At 39.1% G+C, this 23646-nt stretch overlaps 1 protein-coding gene across 1 annotated transcript in view; it reads left to right on the plus strand.

Annotated features, from left to right (window-relative positions):
• The window catches only part of TBC1D32 (TBC1 domain family member 32), a 232910-nt gene that overhangs the window by 13282 nt on the left and 195982 nt on the right, over positions 1-23646 (plus strand). Inside the window, exons 3-9 of the mRNA XM_018563470.1 lie at positions 4283-4460; positions 7587-7658; positions 9662-9787; positions 15075-15153; positions 19968-20071; positions 20172-20233; positions 23072-23207. Coding sequence (XP_018418972.1) covers positions 4283-4460; positions 7587-7658; positions 9662-9787; positions 15075-15153; positions 19968-20071; positions 20172-20233; positions 23072-23207 — 757 coding nt within the window. The remainder of the gene's footprint in view (positions 1-4282; positions 4461-7586; positions 7659-9661; positions 9788-15074; positions 15154-19967; positions 20072-20171; positions 20234-23071; positions 23208-23646) is intronic.

The raw sequence follows: 23646 nt of genomic DNA on the forward strand, positions 1-23646 counted from the left end.
CGTCTGACACCCCCGCAGTGTTTCCCAGGCTTCTCTGCCCCTACCGCGGGCCCAGGACTAGCATGCCGGTGCCAGAGGGAACATCCGTCCCCACACATCTCACCGCTCTATGGGACTGGAGTGACATGTATTGTATCACATCTGGTCACTGAGTTGCGATCTGCACTTTAATAGCTTATTTTAAGTGGATAGGTGACACTGCGGGTCTTTTGGAACCCCAGTATCACCTTTAAAGAAGACCTGTCACCACCAATATGCTGTCACATGGGGGTCTTGTAAGCCCCCTGTGTGATAGCAATTAAAGTATAAAAAAAAAACTTCTAAAAAATATATAATAAAATAAATGCAAAAATAATTGTAAAAAAATGTAAAGTGCCCCGCCCCTGTGAGCATGCATGCATCCACGCAAACACGCGTCGGGTGCGTATACATAAGAAAACATTGATCGTGCTACACATGTTTGGTATCGCTGGGCACACTAGAGTGAGAGCAATAATTCTAGGCCAATATTTACACGTACCTCCAAACTGATGACCCGTGGGGGCTTTTAAATCGTCGTCTATGGACTTTTTGAGGTACTGAAGTTTGTAGCTGTTTCACAGAGGCACAAAATTGTTTACCTGGGCATGTTGGGTATCTATTTACTCGTCGTAACCACATCTTTTATGTTTTACAAAAAAATGGGTATTTTATTGTGTTAAAAATTCAAAATGTTCTTAAGTGCATTTTAAACTAAATTTTTGGGTTTGATAAAGAGTTGCGCTAATATCGTGCAACGTAAAAATTTGCAACTGACACTATTTTATTCTACAGGGTGTTGGCTTTTAGAACATATATAATGTTTTGGGGGTGTTAACTAATTTTCAGGCTTAAAATGTGGATTGTATAATGTGTGCAAAAAGAAAAGGGCAGCAAAAGGGTGCTTTTGGGGCTAACATCAGAGTTCCCCCCACCCCTTTTTTACATTACAGCTCCCCCTTTCACATTAGAAGCCCCTTCACATCAGAGGCCTGCCTGCATGATGGAAAAGCATGGTGCTGTGCAAAATTTGGAGGTACCCCTGAGGAAAGCAGTAGGCACCACATGGTTGAAAAAGTCTGCACTATAGTAATGCAGTATATAGACAAAGTATTGCAGACTTGTGCATGTACTAAAGCCATGTAAAGGGCTAATAATAGTGTGTATGTAGTAGTAGTGTGTTGAAAATAACCTCTGGAAATATGTAATTATTTGAATGTAATTAACAATCATTTCATGCACACAAATACATTGAAGCAAACACTAATTGCAATATATGTTGTTTTTTTGTTTTTTTAGGTTAATTATTGTTTTTGCATCTCTTCATTTTTTACTGCCATAATAACTAAGGTGTTGTTTGCAATTGTTCTAAATATTATTGCTCCAGGTTTTGAAATGAACATTTGTTACATGACGAGCTGCTGTACACATCATTAAAATAATCATTTGTCAAAGTATCATTTTTTTTCCCAACTTGTTTGAGAACAGAGTCAAAGGGCTAACGATCAGGCAGTTAATGCAATAGTATCCTTCATCTTCCATAAAAGCTGATAACAGAGTGGGAAAATGATTTGAATCGCATAACTGCATTATTGAGTATAACATAAGAGAATATATGAGAGTTAACCAGAGTTCGGTGACAGCTGCTGATCTCTGACCACATTAATACAGCAGCCAGACATCATAAAGTCGCCCTGATGAGAAGTGCTGTAACATCATGAACATCTAGATGACTTTGGCATTGAAACTTTATGGCCACATTCTCCGCACTGAAAAATGCAAGAAAATGATCAGTTATTTGTCGGCTGTAAGTTCAGCAAAATCAATGGGATGAATGACATGTTTTTGCAAGAAGACAATCCCATAAAGGAAAGTAGATATAGCATTCAATTGTTTTAGGGATTTCTTCAGTGAAGGTATACTAGACTGCATAGTATTCACCAGAGTAGAAGAAAATCAGTAGCAAAGTCACGATTATCAGAGGAACTAACCGAGCTGAAGTGCTTCTCATGGAGTTGACTGTGCAACACAGCGACAGGTGAATACTAATTAAACTGCTACTGCTACCAAGAAGCAGCGAGAACCAGGGGCTGCTACTCCATTCTCTTTATCTAGTGACATTTATGTGTGCTGTCTGAAAATGACACCACAATGATGTCCTGCGATGATGGTCACTGAAATAAAACCTCTAGATTGGTTTATTGGAAAGAGGTCATCCATAGAGGGCTCTGCTGCTCACAAGATCCCAAGATGAGTTCATGCATGGTACACGTTTCAGCAGATTTAACCCTTTCGCTGCCAAGCCCTCCGGAACATTTTGCACAGCAGGCCACTCCATTTTTGCAATTTTCCCCATTGATTTGATTTTCAACTGCTGTGTTGCTAGCGTTTGTATAAGACCCCCCCAAACCATATATTTTCTGAAAGCACAGGCCCGGTAGAATACAAAGCTGGTGCTACTAAATTTGTAGGCCCTGCGATAATTGCGCAAATGTTTCTCAAATTAATAATCGATACAAATACACAATTCAATTGATAAAGCCCTAAAATACTGTATTGAGTTAATAACAAATATTTTGAAATTGGTGGGGTTGTGGTTTTTTTGTTCTATTAGTTTTTTGTTTTGTTTTTTTTACACATATTTTTTATTATTAAAAATTGTTTTTTTTACATTTTTGTATTTCATATAATAATTTTTTGTTGGGGGGGAGGGGGGGGGGCTAGGGTGAAATATCTGGGGTCTAAAGAGACCCGCCCCTGTGAGCATGCATGCATCCACGCAAACACGCGTCGGGTGCGTATACATAAGAAAACATTGATCGCGCTACAGTGCTACACATGTTTGGTATCGCTAGGCACACTAGAGTGAGAGCAATAATTCTAGGCCAATATTTACACGTACCTCCAAACTGATGACCCGTGGGGGCTTTTAAATCGTCGTCTATGGACTTTTTGAGGTACTGAAGTTTGTAGCTGTTTCACAGAGGCACAAAATTGTTTACCTGGGCATGTTGGGTATCTATTTACTCGTCGTAACCACATCTTTTATGTTTTACAAAAAAATGGGTATTTTATTGTGTTAAAAATTCAAAATGTTCTTAAGTGCATTTTTAACTACATTTTTGGGTTTGATAAAGAGTTGCGCTAATATCGTGCAACGTAAAAATTTGCAACTGACACTATTTTATTCTACAGGGTGTTGGCCACATGTACAAACTACCCTGTGTTGATGGGCTTTTGTTCCCTTCAAACAAGTTTTGTGTTCCCATACAAGTCTATGGGAGTGCAAACCTGCTTAAAACAGGTCAAAAGCAGATCTGAAGGAGCTTAACTGTAGGCCAAATGCACCTGTCAAGATTTCTGCATAATCTCAGAAGCGTCTCAAACTAATGTCAAAGTGATAGCATCGACACAAGCCTAAAGCCCATCTGCACAGACCCTAATGGTAATCCAAAATTGGAGGTGTCCGTTCATGTATATATCTTTTGAGCTATTCATTTTTGGTACATTGTGTGACATTTAGAAAAACCTGATAGTTTCTGGGTACCTGGTATCTGGAGGGCACCTGCACAGCATTTATTTCTACTGTAAGAAACCAGTGTTCCTTCTGAAAAAAGGCAGGGGCGTATCAGTTCCTCTATGTGCCCCTTATCTATAATTTATCCTCCTTGCTTTTTGCTAACTTTCAGTTTGAACCAAGAATTATACTACTATATTCCTTTACCTACAAGTTTGTTATGACAACATAACCTACAGTGTGCTTTGATCTTGCATTCAAATAAAACAAACCTAACATTTGCAAATCACATGGTCTCTCCACTATCAAAATTAGGAATGTTCCTGGCAAATTAAGAGATTATTTCACAGACATCTGTTGTTATCATACTGTTTCACCCTTTTCAACTAAGCCATGTGTAAATAAGATATATGTCCCTAGTAATACATTTCTTTTGTTTGCTATTTGTCCAGCTGGGTATTGACCTGTACTATGCACCTTTTAGGTTTGTATCAATGTCTCCATAGACTTCATTAAAACTGACTGGTATAAAAATGAGGTCTCTTGCGTATGTGTGTTCAGAAAATCCTTCTCTGCAGCGAAGTACAGTGATACAGATATACGCATTTCTGATGGAAGACAGTGGGCATAGTTTGGTAGTTAAAAAAAAAAGAGAAATATATTAATGTCAGGTTCCAAAAATAGAGTATTTCTGCAATTTAGTGTTGTGTTTTAGGTATGCAGTAAGATATTGATCTTTCTTTTCAGATACACAGAGATGATGCTTTCACTTAAGAATGTTATGATGGCTGTTGTAGAGACGTTGATCAATAAATTTGAAGAGGATCAAGCTAAAAATCGAGAAATGCAGAAAAAGGCACTTCATGAACACCCCATTTATAGATATGTTGATAACTGTTCTGACAGTGATTCATCTTTCAATCAGGTATGTCTACATAGAACACAATAGTTCCAAATACCCATGTTTATTAAAGGGAGTGTGTGTGTGTGTATATACAGGGTGTGTTTGTGTGCATGTGTATGTGTGTATATATACCGTGTGTATGTGTGTATATATGCTGGCTGCAAGAGGTAAATACATAATACACTGGGCCAAGCTTCAGTACCTTGCTAGTCGGCCCGCTGGCTGTCAAAATACCTGAACAGTCTGATTAGTGTTTAGGCATTTTGAGAGCCAGCGGGGCCGACTAGCAAGATACTGAAGCTTGGCCCAGTGGGAGATTCCTCCATCCCCATAGTTTAGCGTAGATGGAGGAATCTGTTTTCCATCTGACCATATAAAATCTGCAGATAATCTATAGGTGTATGGCGAGCTTAACTGAACTCTCACTTTGGGTGTGGTACTTCATTCTTGCCTCTTTGATTTCTATCTGAAGTATTCTTGCAGACCTTTTAATATGTGTGAGCCCAAAACTTAATTTACCTTGTAGTGTATCTCTAAGCAAAACCTTTTTTTGGGGGGATAGAGTGGGGAAGGGTTAGACCCTCCGTCAAGTTTGTAAAATGGACGGACGGCAACCTCCTATCAGTAGGTGGACATGTTTGTATGTCTTCTTTTTTTTCTGCACAATTTTGCAGTAAATGTAAAGAGCTGGTACCGGCTGTTCCAAACAGGCGGCTCTACAGCTGTCTGATCACTTGTATGGTAATAAACAGCGTGCACCCCTGTGCTACCGCACCCACCCTCTGCTGCTGACACTGTAAACGTAGGGGAGATCAGCATTCTCCCACTGCTGCTCTCTCCTCCGATGCTTGAAGGTGGAAGTGATATGTTTTACATCTCTTCTGCCTGTAGCTGTTATTTCTCTGGTTGCTATAGCCAGAGAAGAAGCTGGTGAAGCAGATCCCTGCTTCACTAGCTTCTTTGGGGGTCCCTAGGTGACATTAGGGGTCTTAGAAACCCCTGATTTCTCCATAAAGAGGACCTGTCATTGTATTTTAGCTATCACATAGGTTGTTTGTTAGCCCCCTATGTAATACCAATAATATTTGAGTGTAAAAAAAAAAAAAGTCGCATATAAAAAAACAAAACATTTTAAGGCCTCAGCCCCGCGTGCACCCACATATAAACGTAACTATGCATCGGGTGTGCCTACGTGCCAAAATAACGATTACATGGGTTACATATCACCACTTGTCATTTGTTTTGCTTGACTGATTTGGTGCAGTGACACACTGGGAGTCTCAGCTGCCGCTGCGATGTGCGGGGTCCCTTGTGTGTCCCTGTGCCTTTAAGGAGGTTGGCCTGCCTCCTGGTGAACCTGCATCCAATTTTATCTTTTGCTACATGTGCTTCAAGATGGAGACTATCATAGGTTAGAGTTAGGACCACACTACACAGAAGAGCCTTGACGAGGCAGTGCGGCTTTCACATATTCTGCAGAAGATGCGCATCTAAAACCACTGTTTTTAACCTTAGTGGTTAGACAAGTTTTTTTTGCATGATAGTGAGTGTGCTGGAGAACTTTTTGCTATTTACCTGACGTGACCCCATCTTCTATGTTTTACCAAAAATGTGGGTAATGAATGCTTTATAACATATATAGGGAGAACAGTTTTTCTCAAAAATGTTGGTACTTTTTTTCATTATATAGTAAAAAAAATAAAAAACCCCCAGTGGTGATTAAATACCATCAAAAGAAAGCTCTATCTGTCACCGAAAAATGGTATCAAATTCATTTTAGTATATTGTTGCATAACAGAATAAATATCAGTCAAAGTACCTCATTTTGGGAGATTTCCTCTAACTTACTATAACGCATGTGGGACAGGAAGTGAAGGATAATTTCCGCATGGTACACAGGGAAAATAAAAATAAAATAACATCCAGGGGTTTTAATCCTTCCCTACTCTATCCAACACAAAAAAAATGTTTTGGCTATGCATAAACTTTAGAACCTCCAATTTTACTTGATCTTGTAGGCATGAATTTTCATTTGAGTCTAGGACTGCCGCCTTTTCCAGGAACAAAATACCAGCCTTATAGTCTCTTTACTATTAATAACATTGATAAAATGCCACATTTTTACCAGTCATGCTGGAAAAATACAGGCCAGGTGCCATTCCTGTTTGAAGTACCATTAGAACACTAAAATAAATCTAGTCAACCTAATGTAACCCTATATATCACATTGCATACAGTTGTTTCCACTTTCAGTCCTCAAGTACCCCAACCTCTCCCTCTGTCAGGGACCCAGGGGGGCCGTTCCTCACCAGGCTCGCCGGCGAGGGCATCGGGCACAGGCTCCTCCTCCTGGCAGGGCAACTGGTGTGGCCGGTGCGCATGGCGAGTCGCGCGCCGGGTGCGCGGTATGCAAGCCACGTGCGCATGCCCGGAAGCGCGCAAGTAGTGCGCCATCCCACATTCCAGGTGCTACTCAGGCTGGGGGAGGACTCCAGCATTCACCAACTGCCCTCGGCCTTGCGATTGGCTCCTGACTGGGGAGGCTTCCTGGTTGCCCTGGTGTATATAAGGCTGGTCAGAGCCTCGACTCATTGCTGAGTTATTCTACCTTTATGGTGAACACCCAGCTCCCTCCTGTGAACCTGTTTTATTGGACTGACTTCCTGGCTACCGACCCTTTCGCCTGACCCTTCACCTACGACTCTTGCTGCCTGCCACGACCCGGAACTGGACTTAACTACTCAATTTGGATTACCCTTTTGTACTGCGATTTTGGACATATTTCGTCCCTGCCAAGGGGTTCCACTCCCGGCCCATTTTCTCGGCCTGACACCCTCACATGAAACAGCTATGGTAATTACTGGTCAGTAATACTAGTAATACTGGCCCTCATGTTGCATGGATGTGGTAAACATATGTGGTTGGGGGCTTTGTGTAAATGGTAATCTAGCATCTTCAATCTTTGATAGGGAGTCCAGCATTGCTATTGCAGTCAGATGCTGAACAGCTATGGAATAGTGCTTGCTGAAATTGTTAAAGGACCTGAGGACTGGAATAAAAGAAAACTGTACAACTTTATTTCATTATCATAAAATATAATGCATGCCAGTATTTCAACTTTTATAGCATCTGTATGTTTTTTTGCAGAGTTATACATTTATGAACCAGGAACAACTGCAGCTTATTGCTGAACAGTTAGATCTAAGGCAGCCTGAGGAGGTACGTGTAATAGAACAACTTTCTGTTTAAAGTATACTTGAAACCTAATTTTGTTTTTAACAATTCTACTAGAATGGTACTACCACTCCCAGAGTGATTTTGGCCAGGGTCTCTGCTGTGGCTGCTGGGAGTGGGGTGCCACCATGCCTCTGTCATCATTCAGACTGACTGGCTTTAAGGGGCCAGTGAACCTCATATATAAAATATATTAATGGCCCGTTGATAACATTACTTAAATCATGTAGACCTTTTTTGGAATGCAGGAGTTTTTAAAATAAAGTTATCATTTGTAGACGGGCAATATTCTCTTTCAAAGGCAGCTTGCTGCTTACCCTCTGGTGAAAACTTTTGTACAAGTGTTAGCTGATATTGCTTCCTACATTCATTTCCCTTATCGGGTGAGATCTTAATCTGGTCTTATTAGCTCTCCAGAGGCCTCCCTTCTAACCCATTAGGGGTATTACCTTGGGGGACTGATCTTGTAAGGTGGTTTCCTTGTGGCTATCATGTCTGCAACATGGGTTTTGGGATTAGAGGCCCTATACCGTAAAGAGGCTTCTTCTTCATAAGAATAAGGTGGTGCTGAGACCACAAGCCACATTTCTTTCCAAGGTGGTTTATTTTTACCTCCTTAATCAGGACATTGAAGCATCCCAAATAGATTTCGAAAACTGTGTGGATGTGGTGCAGGCAATTTACCTTTTCAGTTACTGCCTCTATACCTCAATCAGATAACCTTTTCATCCTTCCTGATGGCTCCTGCAAGGGGTGCCCTGTTTCTCATTCCACTTTTGCTAGGTAGATTAGGCAGGTCATTATTAAGCTTATGCCTTAAAGGACAGGGTTTCTCCCTTTCTGGTTAAGGCTCACTCGACCAGGTCTTTCGGTGCCTCTTAAACCTTTCAGGGCCAGGCATCTTTTTCTCAGATTTGCAAGCTCATACATTTGTAAAATTTTACCATGTGGATGCTCAGGCCTCTGCTGACGCCAGCTTCAGCCATAAGGTTCTCCAGGCTACTTTTTGATTTGAGGTTCTTGCAGTCCTGTTATCATTGTTTGCTGTCTAGCCCACTCCTCAGTTGTATTGCTTTGGGATGTCCCAGGGCCTATGATTTAAAGGAGCCCGTGTCCTGTACTGTATATTTACTGTACAATATTTCCATGTCATTGTAAATTACAGGTAAAATGCTATCATGCTCTTTATGTGAATGACCACTCCTTTACTTTTAGAGATTAATGCACTCTGTCCATCTGTAGAGCTCTAGGAGGGTTATTCACCGACAAATGAAAACAGCTGTGTGGAGCCGGCCATGACGTCATGACCGGTTCTGCCCATTTGTTGTCATTTAATAACAGCCCAGTGTCCTCAAATAACCTGAGGACCCTGGTCTGTCATTGAAGGACAGCAACTTGGCAGAGCCAGCCATGACACAGCCATGACCCGTACAGCAGCCCTTCGCTTCGACTGAACCGAAGGACTCCGGCGGCCAAAGTGAGCCGAAGGATCAGCTGAAGCTACGGCTGGATCCTCCCGCTCGTTAGTGAATAACCATCTAAATTTCCAACACCAGACTATTTTCCAACTTTGACAGATGACATTGGTTCTCCATTGTACGTCCACTCATCTGTTTGCTAGAGATCAGCATGCATATCTAATGAGCAGATATGGTTATCCAAATGTGCATATGCAAGTAAAGCCTGTCAAAGAATTCTCATTGGCAACGCCCCCAGTTATTACATTTATAGTAAGCAGGAAAAGGGGTTTTGCAGGAATCCAGCATATCCCAGGACTCGTATATAATGGTGAAAACAATGTAGACAATGCTATAATCGGATTCCACCAATGTGCAAACCAGCACTAACATACACTGTGCCCTGCAGTTATCTCCACTTTTACAGATGTCTGTTTACATCCAAGCAAGCTGTTGAATGTGCAAGCATTGTGGACGTTTCTTTCTGATTAAGGATGTTCACTTATTATAATACATTTTCTATATTTATAGGTACGGAAAGAAGCCATGCAGACTTTATGCTCTGCTCCTCCTTCTGATGTTCTGAACTGTGAATCCTGGAGTGTCCTGCATAAAAACCTCACTCTGTCGCTGGCGGATCCCGATTCCACATTCACTGTAAAAGCATCTTTTTTTTTTTTTTCCCCCGCACTTTTAAAATAAGTATTCCCCTTCATTTGTCAGTATTTTTGAAATACCTATATTTTAAACACAATGCATTAAAACATAATCCGCAACCATTTTTATACATGGTCAACTTCAGTCAATTATTAAAAAGTCGGTTGAACTGCCTTTTTAATAATGTTTTTATGTTTAAATAAACAGTATATGTGTTTAGGTTTTCCTGGCCAATTAAACTAACATTGATGCAACATATTCTCTTCATTTTGTTCCCAAAAGAGGCAATTCTTACATTTAGGCCATCATTTTTATATAACACATACAGTTTTTTTATTTTATTGTTCTTAAAGAATTATTTGGATCAACTGAGCATACACAAATTATCTCACACTAAACGGTAATCATATTGGCCTTATTATGACTTGTCCATTATCAAAATATATGTCATGATGGATCTTAGGTCCAATTTAAGACCGCTATGTGTATACAATGATAAGCTACATCCAAAGACTTCTGGTACCCTGCTGTGGCCATATTATGGTTTGTCTTTGCCAGACATGTTAAGTGAAGATAACAGCCTGTAATGACTTTGAATTTCACATATGTTAGATCATTATGTTGCATTTTAAGCTGCTGCTATTGGTATGATGTATAAATGTTGACGTTTTAATAATGTGTATAAGGAATATAACGACAGGCACCTGTGGTCTTTAAGCATCTTGAAGCATTTTTCTAAACATTTGACATGTGTTTGAGACGTGAATCTTACATTGATCCCTGCATTCCCTGTAAGTCATGAAATATAAAATGCAAGTTACATAGATAAAACCACTTTTGACCAATCATAAGAAGATGAGAAAGGAGTGAAGTAGATACCAATTAGCATATTCACAGATTGATTAGGGCAGGGGTGCCCACAATTTTTGTGTTAAGATCTACTTTTCAAATGAAGAGCTACATGAGATCTACCAACGAAAAAAAAACTACCTCCCTCTCTCTCTCCTGGCTGTCTCTCCTTGCTCATCCTCCTGGCTGTCTCTACTCGTTTTTTTCTCCTGGCTGTCTCTCTTGGCTGTCTCTCCTTGCTCTCTCTTTCCTGGCTGTCTCTCCTTGCTCTCTCTCCCCTGGCTGTCTTTCCTCTCTCTCCTGTGTGTCTCTCCCCGCTCTCTCTCCTGGCTCACCTTGCTCTTTTTTGCAACAGGCTGTGTAAACTAATATTCTTTGATGTAATACATAGCACTTCAACCACCAGTATCCACCAGGAAGGTGTCAGGGAGCTTGGCTCAGCAGACTCAGGCTAATAGGTAATCATGTGTGTACAGCTAAATAAATATACCAAAATGGAATAAAGGGGCCACCATTCACACCCTTCGTGACCTACCAGCATCAGCTTTGAGAGCTACTGGTCGATCACGATCTACCTAATAGGCACCCCTGGATTAGGGGCTTCTGAAAAGAAGAATCTGCAAATGCTCATGAAATAATTTGCTAAATATCTGGAGAACTTTATAGGGGATTAAGGGCATTTATTAAAACTTGAATGTTCAGGAGCACCCAGCCTTAACATTTCTAGGAAACTTCTAGGAACAACAAAGGTTGTGAAGTCTGTCCCAATCACTATTATACCACCTGTCTCCATTCTATATGCAATAACATGGCAGCACTTCAACCTTTGTTTGTACATCGTGTGGCTGGATTGTGGGTTGGCGTTCGATCAGTCTACAAAGTCTAGGATAGCCTAACTAGATTATTTGAATGCTCCACCCAAAAATAAGAGAAATCCAAAATGTTAAGATATAAGGCATATACAATGTTATTGCTGGATTAAGCTATTTACAGATCATCATGCTTATACAGTCATTCAGACTGATAATCCTTTGCCAATCTATTTCTTTTTTTGTAATTCCCCAGAAAAAAACCCACCTTTTTACTGTACAAAATTATTGTTTTACTTACACAGTATAGTCATGGCATTACTAGATTTTTAATAAGGTGTTGATGAAATGCAGATTCATATTTTCAATTAAGATCTTCAAGATCTATGTGTATCTTTTTTTTCCGTCATCTTTTTCAGTAATTTAAAATGTAACTCCGCTTTTGTTGAGAAGAAATCAATCCCCTCCAAGTGATCAATGTACATTGCAAGGGTTTTAGCAAACTTTGTTGCATTTTCCTACCTGTTTCTGTTCTGAAGAAATAGCTGTTTTTTTCACCATGGCCTTTCCACCTTGATTCCTGAATGGGAGGGTCTGATGGAGCTCATTATAATGAGCTGGTGGACATGCTGTGCTGTAAAGAAGAAATGTGCAGTGTCTACATCCCTAGTAGTAATTAACCCCTAGGGACTATCTAAAATGCCTGTTGCAAGTAATGCCTAAAAATGAACTTGTATCTTAGTGGAGACTTCTGAGAAAATCAGTCAGTTAATCACAGATGCAGGAAGTGGCATTTCTGGGGGGAGTACAAGGTCGCCATATTGCACTTTTGAATTTTTTGACCGTTTTAGAAAATTAAAAATGCAGCTGCTGTAAGAAGAAAGCTAATGTTAAATAAAATAAAATTACAAAAATGGCTTACACAAAGTATATAAATGCTAAATTAAATCTTTAACAATTTTCATTTTTATTGCTTAGTTTTCCTTTAGTTGGAGTATGCAGCAGGAAAATTGTTAATGCAGTATTTTCCATCCTTTTAATATGCTTTTCCATCCTTTAATATCGAAGTACAGCTATAAGAACTGGATACGTTTTTTTGTACCTGAAAAACAAGCTGAAATAAATTCTCTCTGCAATGCATTCAGCAACATTTAGCTGAATTGATTTCATTTATATGTCTTGTAAGTCCTAAATATGCTTGTGGTTGTTGATTTAAAGGGCATAGTTACTTGAGACATTAAGAGGAATTAGAACATGGGCACAGAGCGAATTGCTTTTTCCTCTGTGTTTAACTTTAGGAAATGGATAAGTGGAAAGACAATTTCAGTCTTGTGTATGATTGGTGCGTTTTGCAAAAGTAATTTACAAGCCAAGTAAGTAGAGAATTGACTTTTTTGCCTGTTAAGTTTGTTGCAGATATCACTGAATTGAGTATGTAATGCGGATGCTTGATTTTTATTATATCTGCTCCAAAACTTCACATCTGTTAGTCACAGAAATTAAAACCTGTTTGATTTTCCCCCGGCATATAAATTACCATTTTCTTTCATTTTCCTTTGTTTAACTTGACAAAATACATGTAAAGAATCGGTCCAGTTACATTGAATATTAATAACTAAAAATCTCTTGTCTATTGGGATATTTCTCTAGAAGCTCCTTCTCACATCTGAACAGCCACTAGGAATATCTCTCTGGCGTGCAATTTTACCATAACATAATAATTATGGCACAGCAGTTAAATGAAGAAACTGCATACGTGTAGTTTATCATTAAGCCACATTTTTTAAAATTACACTCTCACTTTGCTTACTCCTTTTTTTACTCCTGCTTTTTTGACCCCTGAGATGACACCGGAGATTAAGATAGAAAATAGTGGGTAACACACTTATTTATATTCAATCTAATAGCTTTCTCCAGCAGAACCACTAGACAACTCTTGTGCAGTCCTATGTACTCAAAACACTGCAAAATATGCTTAAAGTGTATCTAAACCCAAAAGCAACAATGTATTCTATTTAAGCTTACCAGTACTTACATGTGTATGGCAGAATTGGTTTTATTTTTGTTTTTTTAACTTTATTTTCACTCGGTGATCTGGCCATTAAGTCTGGTATTTTTCTGGTCTCCAATTAATCACTGCGTTTGATGTGTATGCAGATAATTAGTTCTCCGTTAGTTGAATTAGAAATAAAAATGTAAATGCTTCCACATATCATTACTCATGTTCACTGAAGTGTTTGCTTTTAAATGCACTTTGGCTGAGGATCGATTATTTAAGACTGACCTATATGTTTTGGATGGCAGCGTTTCTTTTGTGTGAAGCTTCCCAGTATTATATATGTCTGCTTTGCTCTAAAATTACATTACTGTGTGTTATGTCTTAGGACTCACATTTTTTGTTCTAAATTTGAGCATCAGTGCACACTGATGCTATATGTGTGCTAGGTTGTTGTTTAGATTCCATTTTGATACATAACATACTCTATGACATCATATAACTGCTCTGAGGGTTCAGAAAACTGTGCCTTCTAAACCCCTATTTCCCATGGCTGCACAAATGCCCTCCTTAGCTGTCATTTGCTCAACGTGACAAACTACTTGTGCACTTTGTACCTTCTTGTGTTTGGAAGGAAACCTTTCTGCATAACCCTATACAGTACAAGATCTTTCCAAGCATAGGTTATCAAACCACATCTACACATGGACAAATAAGGCATATAACCATAAACGTCTTAAGGGGGCATGCTTTACAGTTCTTACAAAATGACTTCCAGATTATCATAAGCATTGCTAAATTTGATTAAAGTGCTTAAGGCAGCTATAGGACAAAGCTTTCCAAGTTTATAAAACTGTTAAAAGGAAACCACAGTGGCAGGTGCAATCACAGACATGGCAAATGGTGCTTAAATCAAATGTACTGCAACTTTTCAGTGTCTGTCATGAATTGTTTTTGTCAGGAGTTGCACTGTGCCAATTAATATACATCACCTTCTGCATTTGCACTGAAGGACTTGATTTGTGCTACTTTTTTTGTCAATGCCTCCCATATGTGTTTATTCCTTGAAAGTAGAATTGTCTAGTTAGCTCCCACCAAAACCTTTTTTGTTTATCTTTTAGTTTTGGATAGACTGAGTAAATACTTAAGCCAAGTTTTTTTTGCCGTTCATAGATTTCACCTCACTTCCTTTCCTGTCCCTTTTGCAGTGGGACTTGGAATGAGGGCAGCAATTCTCACCAGGGCAGGAAGACACAGACAGTAATAATACCCAACAAAAAGTTTAACCCTTTACCAGTTTATTGACAAAAGTATTTTGATGCAGTCTGTGTCCCCAATGGAAAGATTTCTCGTCCCTCACTGTTGAGATAACAAGTGATCGTAAATCTCCCCTTTGGGATCACAGACTGCATGAGTTATATCTCTTGCCCACTCTATGCAAGTAAAAAACAAATGTTTTGGCATTAAAGACAACAGTAATGACTGACGTCAAGTTAGACAATGTTGATGCATTTTCCTCTAGAACATAGAACATAGATTAATGATTTCTAGCTGATGGCACTAGCCAGGTAGGGCCACATGCATGCTCCTTTGTGACCAGGCACACACAACTAATGTATGTTGTTCATTTTAGGAAAGAATTCTACGTTTTTATGCTAAAACATTTTCTTCATCATCACTGAATATGGCAAGAGAAGTCTATACAAGTTTAGGTATGTATGTTTGTCTTCCCTTTTCTGATAATGCATTCATTTTTATTTTTTTAATATAAAAAAGTTAGTTAAACAAATACAGGTACATCGGTACATGGTATACATTAAAGTGTAATGCTTCTGTTTTGAAGAAAAGTTGTTGTTTTCTGCTTGTTCTTTCCTGACTGATTCCTGAATGGGAGGGTCTAGTTCATTATAACCACCTTCTGTAATTTTAGTGTTTTATGGAGGAAAATAGCAGTGTTTGCATACCTTTTTTAAAAGTAGTTAACCTTTAGGGGGTATCTCACCAAAATTCTATTACAGGGGATGACTACATTACTTGTATATTGGAGCAGAGTTCTGGGAAAACCTGTAAGCCAATCACACATGAAGAAAGATTACATTTGTAGGCGGTTCTGCACATGTGGCTGCCACATTGTATTGCATTTTTTAGAAGATTTATTTTTATTGCTATTAGGGGCTTCGGTAAATATTGCACATATTTACCGATCCTCCGCACTGCATCTTTAATCCGCCGCCCAACTGTAGCTGGATCCTCTCCACCTGAAGCTTATTCCTTTATACTGAGTGTCGGGCAGCATGCTCTGCTCTGTGTGCCTTCCTATCCTGCCTGTTTTACCAGAGACAGCAGGGAAGCAGATTGTTGATGCCCAGCGGGAAGGATTGAGCAGCAGTTGGGAATAATACAGAGCAGCGGTGATGGGGGTGGGGGGGTATGATGACACTTGTTCATTTACACAGAAGAATCAGGGGGAGCCTTCTATTATAAGTTCCTGGGCACTGAAGCAACCATGAGCTTAAAGCACAAGGCTGAATGTAGCTGACATGAGGCATACTGACCTGGCCAGCTGGAAACGTTATTGTTCCACTGTATGACATATGCCAATGGCAGTAAGAGGGTTAAGCGCTTCATTATTTTGTAAGAACTAACAATTTGGAGCAAATAATAAAATAATTGGTAAAGTAGTGTTGTCTGTATGGTATAAGATTGTCCATTAACATTAAAATAATGTTTCTTCATCCAGTGGTGATGTTGGGGTTATTAGATCATAGACAAAGGTATCACATGGAAGACAGTTGTTCACAGGAATTGGGGGAAACTATCTATGCCCCCATATCTTGTCAACGGTAGTGGAACATCCTCTTGCCTCATACGTTATCCCATACAGTATAATGTATTAACCTGTTGACTAGTCTTAACAAGGGTCGAGCTGTAGTGGATACCCTATTCAAGACTATAATTTTCCAAAAATACCAAGGAACTACATATGTTGAGAATGGTAAAATTCTGAGACATAAAAGTAGTGATTTATGACCCAAAGAGTCGAATTATAGCACTGTCCCAAATCATATGGAGAATAACTCTATGCAGAGTGGATGGCAGGTGGGTGAATATTATCCCCATTTTAAACAACCAAACAGGGAAGACGTAAGCTCTATGAAAATACTTTATAATATAGTTGAATATGTATTATGTTTAATATGAAATGGCTATGGCATACCACTCAACTATAGCTTACTAAGTTTTGTAATGAAAGTATATAAGGCTATCCTTGACCTTTGGCAAGAGCCTGTATGTCTGCAAAGAAATATTCAGTTCTCAAGGGCACTTTACAAAGGCAGATGATGGATTTGAAAAGGGACAATAGAGAACATGTTTTCATTTTGCACTATTCCTGTCCTATCATCCAGGTATGTAATTGCTTTTCTGCATTGAATCAACATCTCTCCATTGAGATAAATGTTCTTCATATAGGTATACATCTCTCCCTTTATTCTTCTGTCAAATAAAGTAACAAAGGTTAGATTGAAATGAAGGCGTAACATACAGATAGATGGCATCAAGACCTAATGTATTTCCATATCTTTTAAATTAGAGAAATTATAAGAAGTGTGCTAGAGAGCCACAGAAAAATGTTCAATGAAAATAAAAACTGGCCATGCCAGTAATAATAAGCATTTTAAGCTGATCCAGCTAAAATACCCGTGGTTAATGCATTTTTACACCAGTATTGCAAAATACTGCCACCTCATAATGCAAAATTGGCTTTGCAGTTTATCCATTAGGAATGGGTAACACCATACTGGGTTAACTAGGATATTTCCTTGCTACCAGGGGTCTCATATGATTTAGAACTGTGTGATGCATGTAGTGACATTAATGGATCTATTAATTCTGAGCAAGAGCTGCTGTCAAGTACCTAATATCTTGGGTGTACCACAGTTGCCTGCAGAGACTAAAATCTTGGACAGATTGCTACATCGTTAATACAAGCTATAGCCTAGGGTGGCAGAGCTGCCAAGGGGGTGTCCCAAAGCCACTTGCACATCATAAATACTAAGGCTAGCCAGTTGGCTGGGGTAGGAGGGGAGCAGCACAAGACATTTGGCCCAAGGGAACAGGAAGCAAAAATCAGTTAATTTTTTAGAATACACATGAGCATTCTAGAATTGTTTTAGCCTTTTAAACACACTGCAAGTATGGAAAATATTGTTAAAGTGCCAGAAATATAGTGTGCTCCTTTTTAGTTTTTTTTTTGTTTGAGCTGATATCACAGTGTCTTTTGCGTTCAAAATCCTAAGCATATGGTGTTAGTCCTGTCTGCATCATATCTGAAAGTACATAGCCCTACACTTATGCCCCACCCCCCGTTATTATCTCCATCTCCCCTCCTTGTGCTCAGGAAGTTATCATCTCACAAGACTGCTGGAAAAATCAACGGGTATTTTTTGCACTTGTCAAATAGATATAACGAAAACTTTAATGGTATATTTAGCAGACCAAAAAGGAGAAGTTCATTGTAAGGGTTTAAATACACTTTAACTTAAAGCATTATACACGGTACCCAAGGAAGGGAGTAAAGAGAGTGGGACAGAAGAAGAGATAGATGACAAAGTTTGGGGAGGGAGGAGAGAGGGCAAAGAAGAGGAAAAGAGAGGAAAGAGAGGCAAAAAAGAAAAGGTGTCATCCACTGTCTACAATTTCTAGATTGTGTGCCTGTAGGACCCCAAGAGCCTGTTCACACCAATGCATTGGTCTGTACTGGACAGCCTAAGTCAGTTCACTCCACTGCGTTATGGTGGTCTGTAGGACTGCACTGATGCCAAGTACCGTACAAGGTACAAGTACAGATACTTTAAGAGCTCCAAGATAAGACTAGAGAAAAATTCAAGTTAGGAGGCAGCTGTCATTTGTAAGGAGCACACAGAGCTCCTGTGATTTGTACATTTCTGTTTTAATGTATTTTGTTTTTATAAATAAAGTGATGCACCGATACCATTTTTGCAAGTACAAGTACTGATACTTGCCCACATGTACTGATACATTTTTGTTTATTGTCATGTGACAATTTTTCTAAAACAATAGAGACTAATGATTTCAGGACAGTGGTAGAGTGCCAGAGCCAGTTCCCAACTACAACCGTTGCAACCCTGGTAGTTCTCAAGAAAATGGCAAGTATCGGCACTGGTATCTGAAAAGTATTGGTGCATCTCTAGTGGTGTGTGTTGAAAAAGAGCTCAACGTGTTGCGAAGCAGTGTACCGCAATGCACTGCAGTGAGTAGATCTGAATGAAATGTCACTTTGTGACATTTCAATAATGTTAGAAAAAGAAAAGGTAAACCGTGAGGTGCGCTGTAATCAGTGCATTGTGCCAGTTCCTTGACAAAACTTGAAAATGCTTACCAGTAGCCTGGCAATAGTGCAAACTGCTGGTGGGAACAGGCTCTCGCTGTACCCTTGAATCCAAGTATATTGTCATATTCGTGAAAGATCTGAACTGAATACATAGCTTACAAATTGCAGTAAATGTTTAATTATGTATTACCCTCACTGAACTTGAAAGTCATGTTTTTACCTCGCCCTGGAACTTCAGAGTTCAGCAGCAATCATTATAAGACAATACACTGCCTTGACTGTTTGCTTAAACAAACCTTTTATCTTGGATTTTAAGAGTAGAAAACTTAGTATTTTAAATTCGCTTTAAAGTGAACCTGAGAGGAGAAAGGTATTGTAGGTGCCATTTCTGACTAACAAGCTACAGGATTGGCATACTAGCTAGTGTAGTGATCATTAAGATGATACCTCTGTTGCCTTTTACCTTTTAATAACAAGCCGGCTAGGGCAGCTTCCATATTTCTATCCTCATGAGTTAAAACAGAGGTGCATGGCTTTAGTGCCAGGAACTCAAATTTAGAAACTCATTACTGTCACTTTTTGTGGCTCTCTGAAATATTACAGTAGATACTTTTCTGCTCTGTTATTGGGTAACCACACCATCTATGCAATCCTGAACAATCGAACATTGACCCTAGCATGCAAAAGTTTGTGCACCTGTGGATTATGGATGCATGAGAGATATAATTTTCATAGATCCTTGGAATGTTAAATAATGTCTGTATGGAAGACGCTTATATCATTGTAGCTAGCATCTAATGACATTTTGAACCATGGTTTACAAACGATACTTTTAAAACATATTTTTCCTTAGCAAGCAGTCACGGTGACTTATTATAGGAAAACTTTATCTCACAATTCATAGCTCACCTAGCAGTTTCTGTCTTTAAACTGCATGCTAGGTAGTCAAATTTAATTGAATTTTACAGTGCGTAATAAGTCATTCTGCACACAGCTGAAGTATTTGACCCTTGAGGCGGCAGGGAAACCAGAATGTTGAATAATTCACATGCAGATCTGCAGTTGTGCATGCATATTGTGTGTTTTAACTCAGAAACGTGCTTTTGTGTTTATTATTGTGTTGACAGCAAACACTGTATTTATACTGGTTTTGTATTTTGTTTTTTTTTCCAGCCAAACATTTGGAATTGTCATTTGTTTCTAGGGAAAGTCGCAGGCAAATACTATTAACTGGAATAGATATTAACAACCCTGAAGTAGTGCGTACTTTGAAAAAGGTAATTAAAGAACGGTTTTCCATATCTTTTTCTGTGATTCAACAAAAATGCCATTTATTTCTGGAAATTGACACGTGCATTTGTTTTCTTGTTCCTTCAGATTCGACTGTTAAATGACTACCAAAAGGAGGTTCCATCTTTCTGGATTCGACATCCAGAAAAGTATGTTATCAATATGTCATATTTTTTAATAAATCTGTTTAGAAGTCATAATTAATGTTAAGCTCCAGACAGGAAGTCATAATTAATGTTAAGCTCCAGACAGATGTATAACGCGCCATTTAATTCCTTTATTAATGTATTAATTACAGTAATGCAAAGTATTTTTAAATGCAATTAGTATTAAGCTGTTCATTTATGGAAGATATTTCGTGTTCAGTCCAGCTGGCTGTCAAAATACCTGAATGTGACTTCAGTTGATTGGTTGCAGTTATTGCTCAACAGAACATTTTCCACCGCCTCCTTCGAAAAAATCGATTGAAAAATCGAAATTTGTTCCATATATGGCCAGCTTATGTACAGAATTCAAAGTTTCGATATAAACCCTGTTAATCCCTACACAGCGGCACTCGGACTGGTAGAGGAAAGATCAGCTCTAGGGGTCAGTCAAGCTCTGCTGCATAAGCAATATGCTGAAAAGGAGCATGCTGACAGGAGAAGCAGATAGATAGTTTGCATCATTACTGTTCTACAGCTCATTCTATGCATATGGGGGGGTGATGGGGTAGCAGGGGTCTCATCAAACCGTGTTAGTTTACTGCAGTAGAAAAAATTGACAGGTCAGCAACCTAGATGTGCTGTCTGTCAGAGCTGTGTAAATCTCAGTAATAACTGAAGAATTTTGACAAGTTCAAGTCTTATTAACCACTTGCCGTCCGCCCGTTGTAAAAAAACGGACGGACAGCACTGCAGCATTGGCGGGTTGCCGTCTCCAGATGGCATTTTTTTTCTGCTCGCGCGCGCCCCCTAGCGGGCACGCACGGGCAGAAAAGACCCGACCAATACAAACACCCGTTGCCGGGTGTTTCACATATAGACGATCGGCGGCTCTATAGCCAATTGTTCACGGGGCCATCTGTGGTCACTACAAGCACCCACCTGCTTGGCAGGTTTACTACTATTCCGGTAAGGAGTGCAGCTGGTTCTTGACTATATTCAAGTCTTATTAAACCCTTATTTGTTTTAAAGAGTTTCAGCAGTTGATTGAAAGACTTACTTAGTATTCAACCACTTGATCTTGAACCACTTGCCATTGGTCCAGTTTAATAAGGTGCCCTGTTCACGGCATAACATTTCATGTGTTTGGTGGCTCCACTCCCTTGCAGGGTCCTATTGAGCAACCTTTTGCGTGAGTGTTCCCAGCAAAGCTAAAAGCAGTGTCTCCCGGTGCTGTGTGCCTCTATACAAACACACAACCCCAAAACCTCCAACATACAAGCACCCTCGCTGCTCCTCCAAGCTAAACAGACAGCTGCTCAGTCTAGTGTTGTCCCTGTGCACTATTGTTTCTTGTTGTATCTATTGTTATGGCAGGAGTAGGGGAATGTATTTATTTTTGGTGGCGGGTCATGGTTATGGCAAGAAATATACAGCTAATGTTCAATAAATTATGTATTTACTATTTTTGGCCAATTTCCTTTTTGTTATCAATTGGAAAAAAATACAGAGATTTCCATTAATATTTACCATCGAAAGAAGGTCCAAAATGTCCAGAAAAAAACAAGGTATAATTTACTTGGATACACTAAGGGGATTATTTATAAACTATTTGCAGAGCCAATGGTCAGGCAAATCTCTGTGAATATTTGTTTTGTGTGAATTAATGCACAGAATAGACTTCACTGTTATATTTTCTTTATAGATCAAATGTATTTTGAAATGCCCTCTTGTAATATGGCATTATGGCCACTAGATAGAGCAAAAAAAGCACAGAAAATAAGTATTTATTTCCTAGGCTCCTCAGTTCCATCTAGTGCCCATAATGCAGTATTACAAGATGAGATTTGAAAATGCATTCAACAGATAAAGAAAATATAACCGCAACATTTGTTTTGTGCATCCATTCACACAGAACGACTATTCATAGGGGCCAATGGCTCTGTGAATTGTTTATAAATATACCCTTACATAACTGGATAGATCTGAGAATTTCACTTACACATTTTATTTGGCCTTATATCATTAAGGAGTTAATTAAAATATAAATCTTGAATGAAGTCCGACCTCCTGATCGGATTGCTTGTTAAGGGTTATTGATTCTGAACGTATTAAAGCCGTGGGGTCATTGTGTCTGCTAGGCAGCTAGCAATTTGAGACATCAATAGTGGCAGCCCTCATCTTTCTCTAATGTCAGGTTTACTTAACTTTGCTTAAAATATGGTTCCAAGCTCACTTATAGCTGGCACACCCTGATGTACTGAGCTTGGTTGGAGGAGCTGGAGGAAACATAAGGACCAGGAAGTGTACATGGGAGATTAGAGTCAGCAATGGATGAAATCCTAATGGAAATTGTCCTGTTGCTTTTTGTCTGGTGCTGTTTTTCTTGTGCTCCTAAAAGTTGATTGGGGGTTACCTACTGGATTTAATCTTTTTTACAGTACCTAGAAAAGCACCCATATATGAATTTGCACAATTTGATCAGTGCCCCCTCTGCCACATAGTGCTCCTCTGGTTCTTCGTGTCCCGGAGAAGACACCAGTAAAGGCTGGCGGGATGGGGGTTCCACTTTTTCAGTTATATTTTTTAAGGCCCTTTTATGCTTTTTATACCATGACTGAATTGGTGCTATAAGTTTGATCTACTGTGTATCTCTGGCCACCCAGCTGTCTTTGCAAAGAGAAACCTAAAGATATATTTAAAGCATCTAGGCAGGGGCCTGACAAATAAATCTGCCTTAAGTATGTTTATTTAAAAGAACTAAAATAACAAATATGCTAATCTACTCTTAGTGGTAATTATTTGTTCATTTAGTTGATTAGTAACATTTTTCTCTCCAATTAGGTACATGGAAGAGATTATAGAGAGCACATTATCCCTATTAACTATAACTCAGGATTCAAGTTCTCAAATGCTGCTGGAACCAGTCTTTTACTTGTCTGTGATTGATGCAAAGGCTGTGTGGTTCAAGAAATGGATGGTAATTGAAAAAAAATATGTTTTGTTTCATTTCATGAAGTTACGTGTTCCTGGTGGCTTAGTACTGTGCAAAATGTACTATCACTTTTATTTAACAAACCACAAACCTTATATATTAATCCGCACCACTATATTCCAAAGAATAATGATAAATCTTTGTTAAAGTATAAGGTATCTATGAACATATACAACGGGAATACATATAATAAGTGATATTGCATAAACACACACACAAAAAAGATTAAAAACAAATAAAATTGCACCCACCCAGGTGTAGTGACAGCCACCATACACATTGAGCTTCTGGCACTCACCTTGCCTACATCCTGTGACCATCGCTGCCCACCCACGGCTATGCACAACTTTTCTTCCCTAGCACAGGCTTCTTTTTTGCTAGTTTGCACATTTATTATTAATAGTAATTATTATTATATTTACCT

Source organism: Nanorana parkeri, unplaced genomic scaffold (genome assembly GCF_000935625.1).
Source record: "Nanorana parkeri isolate BGI_ZX_2015 unplaced genomic scaffold, ASM93562v1 scaffold22, whole genome shotgun sequence".
Classification (NCBI taxonomy): Eukaryota; Metazoa; Chordata; class Amphibia; order Anura; family Dicroglossidae; genus Nanorana; species Nanorana parkeri.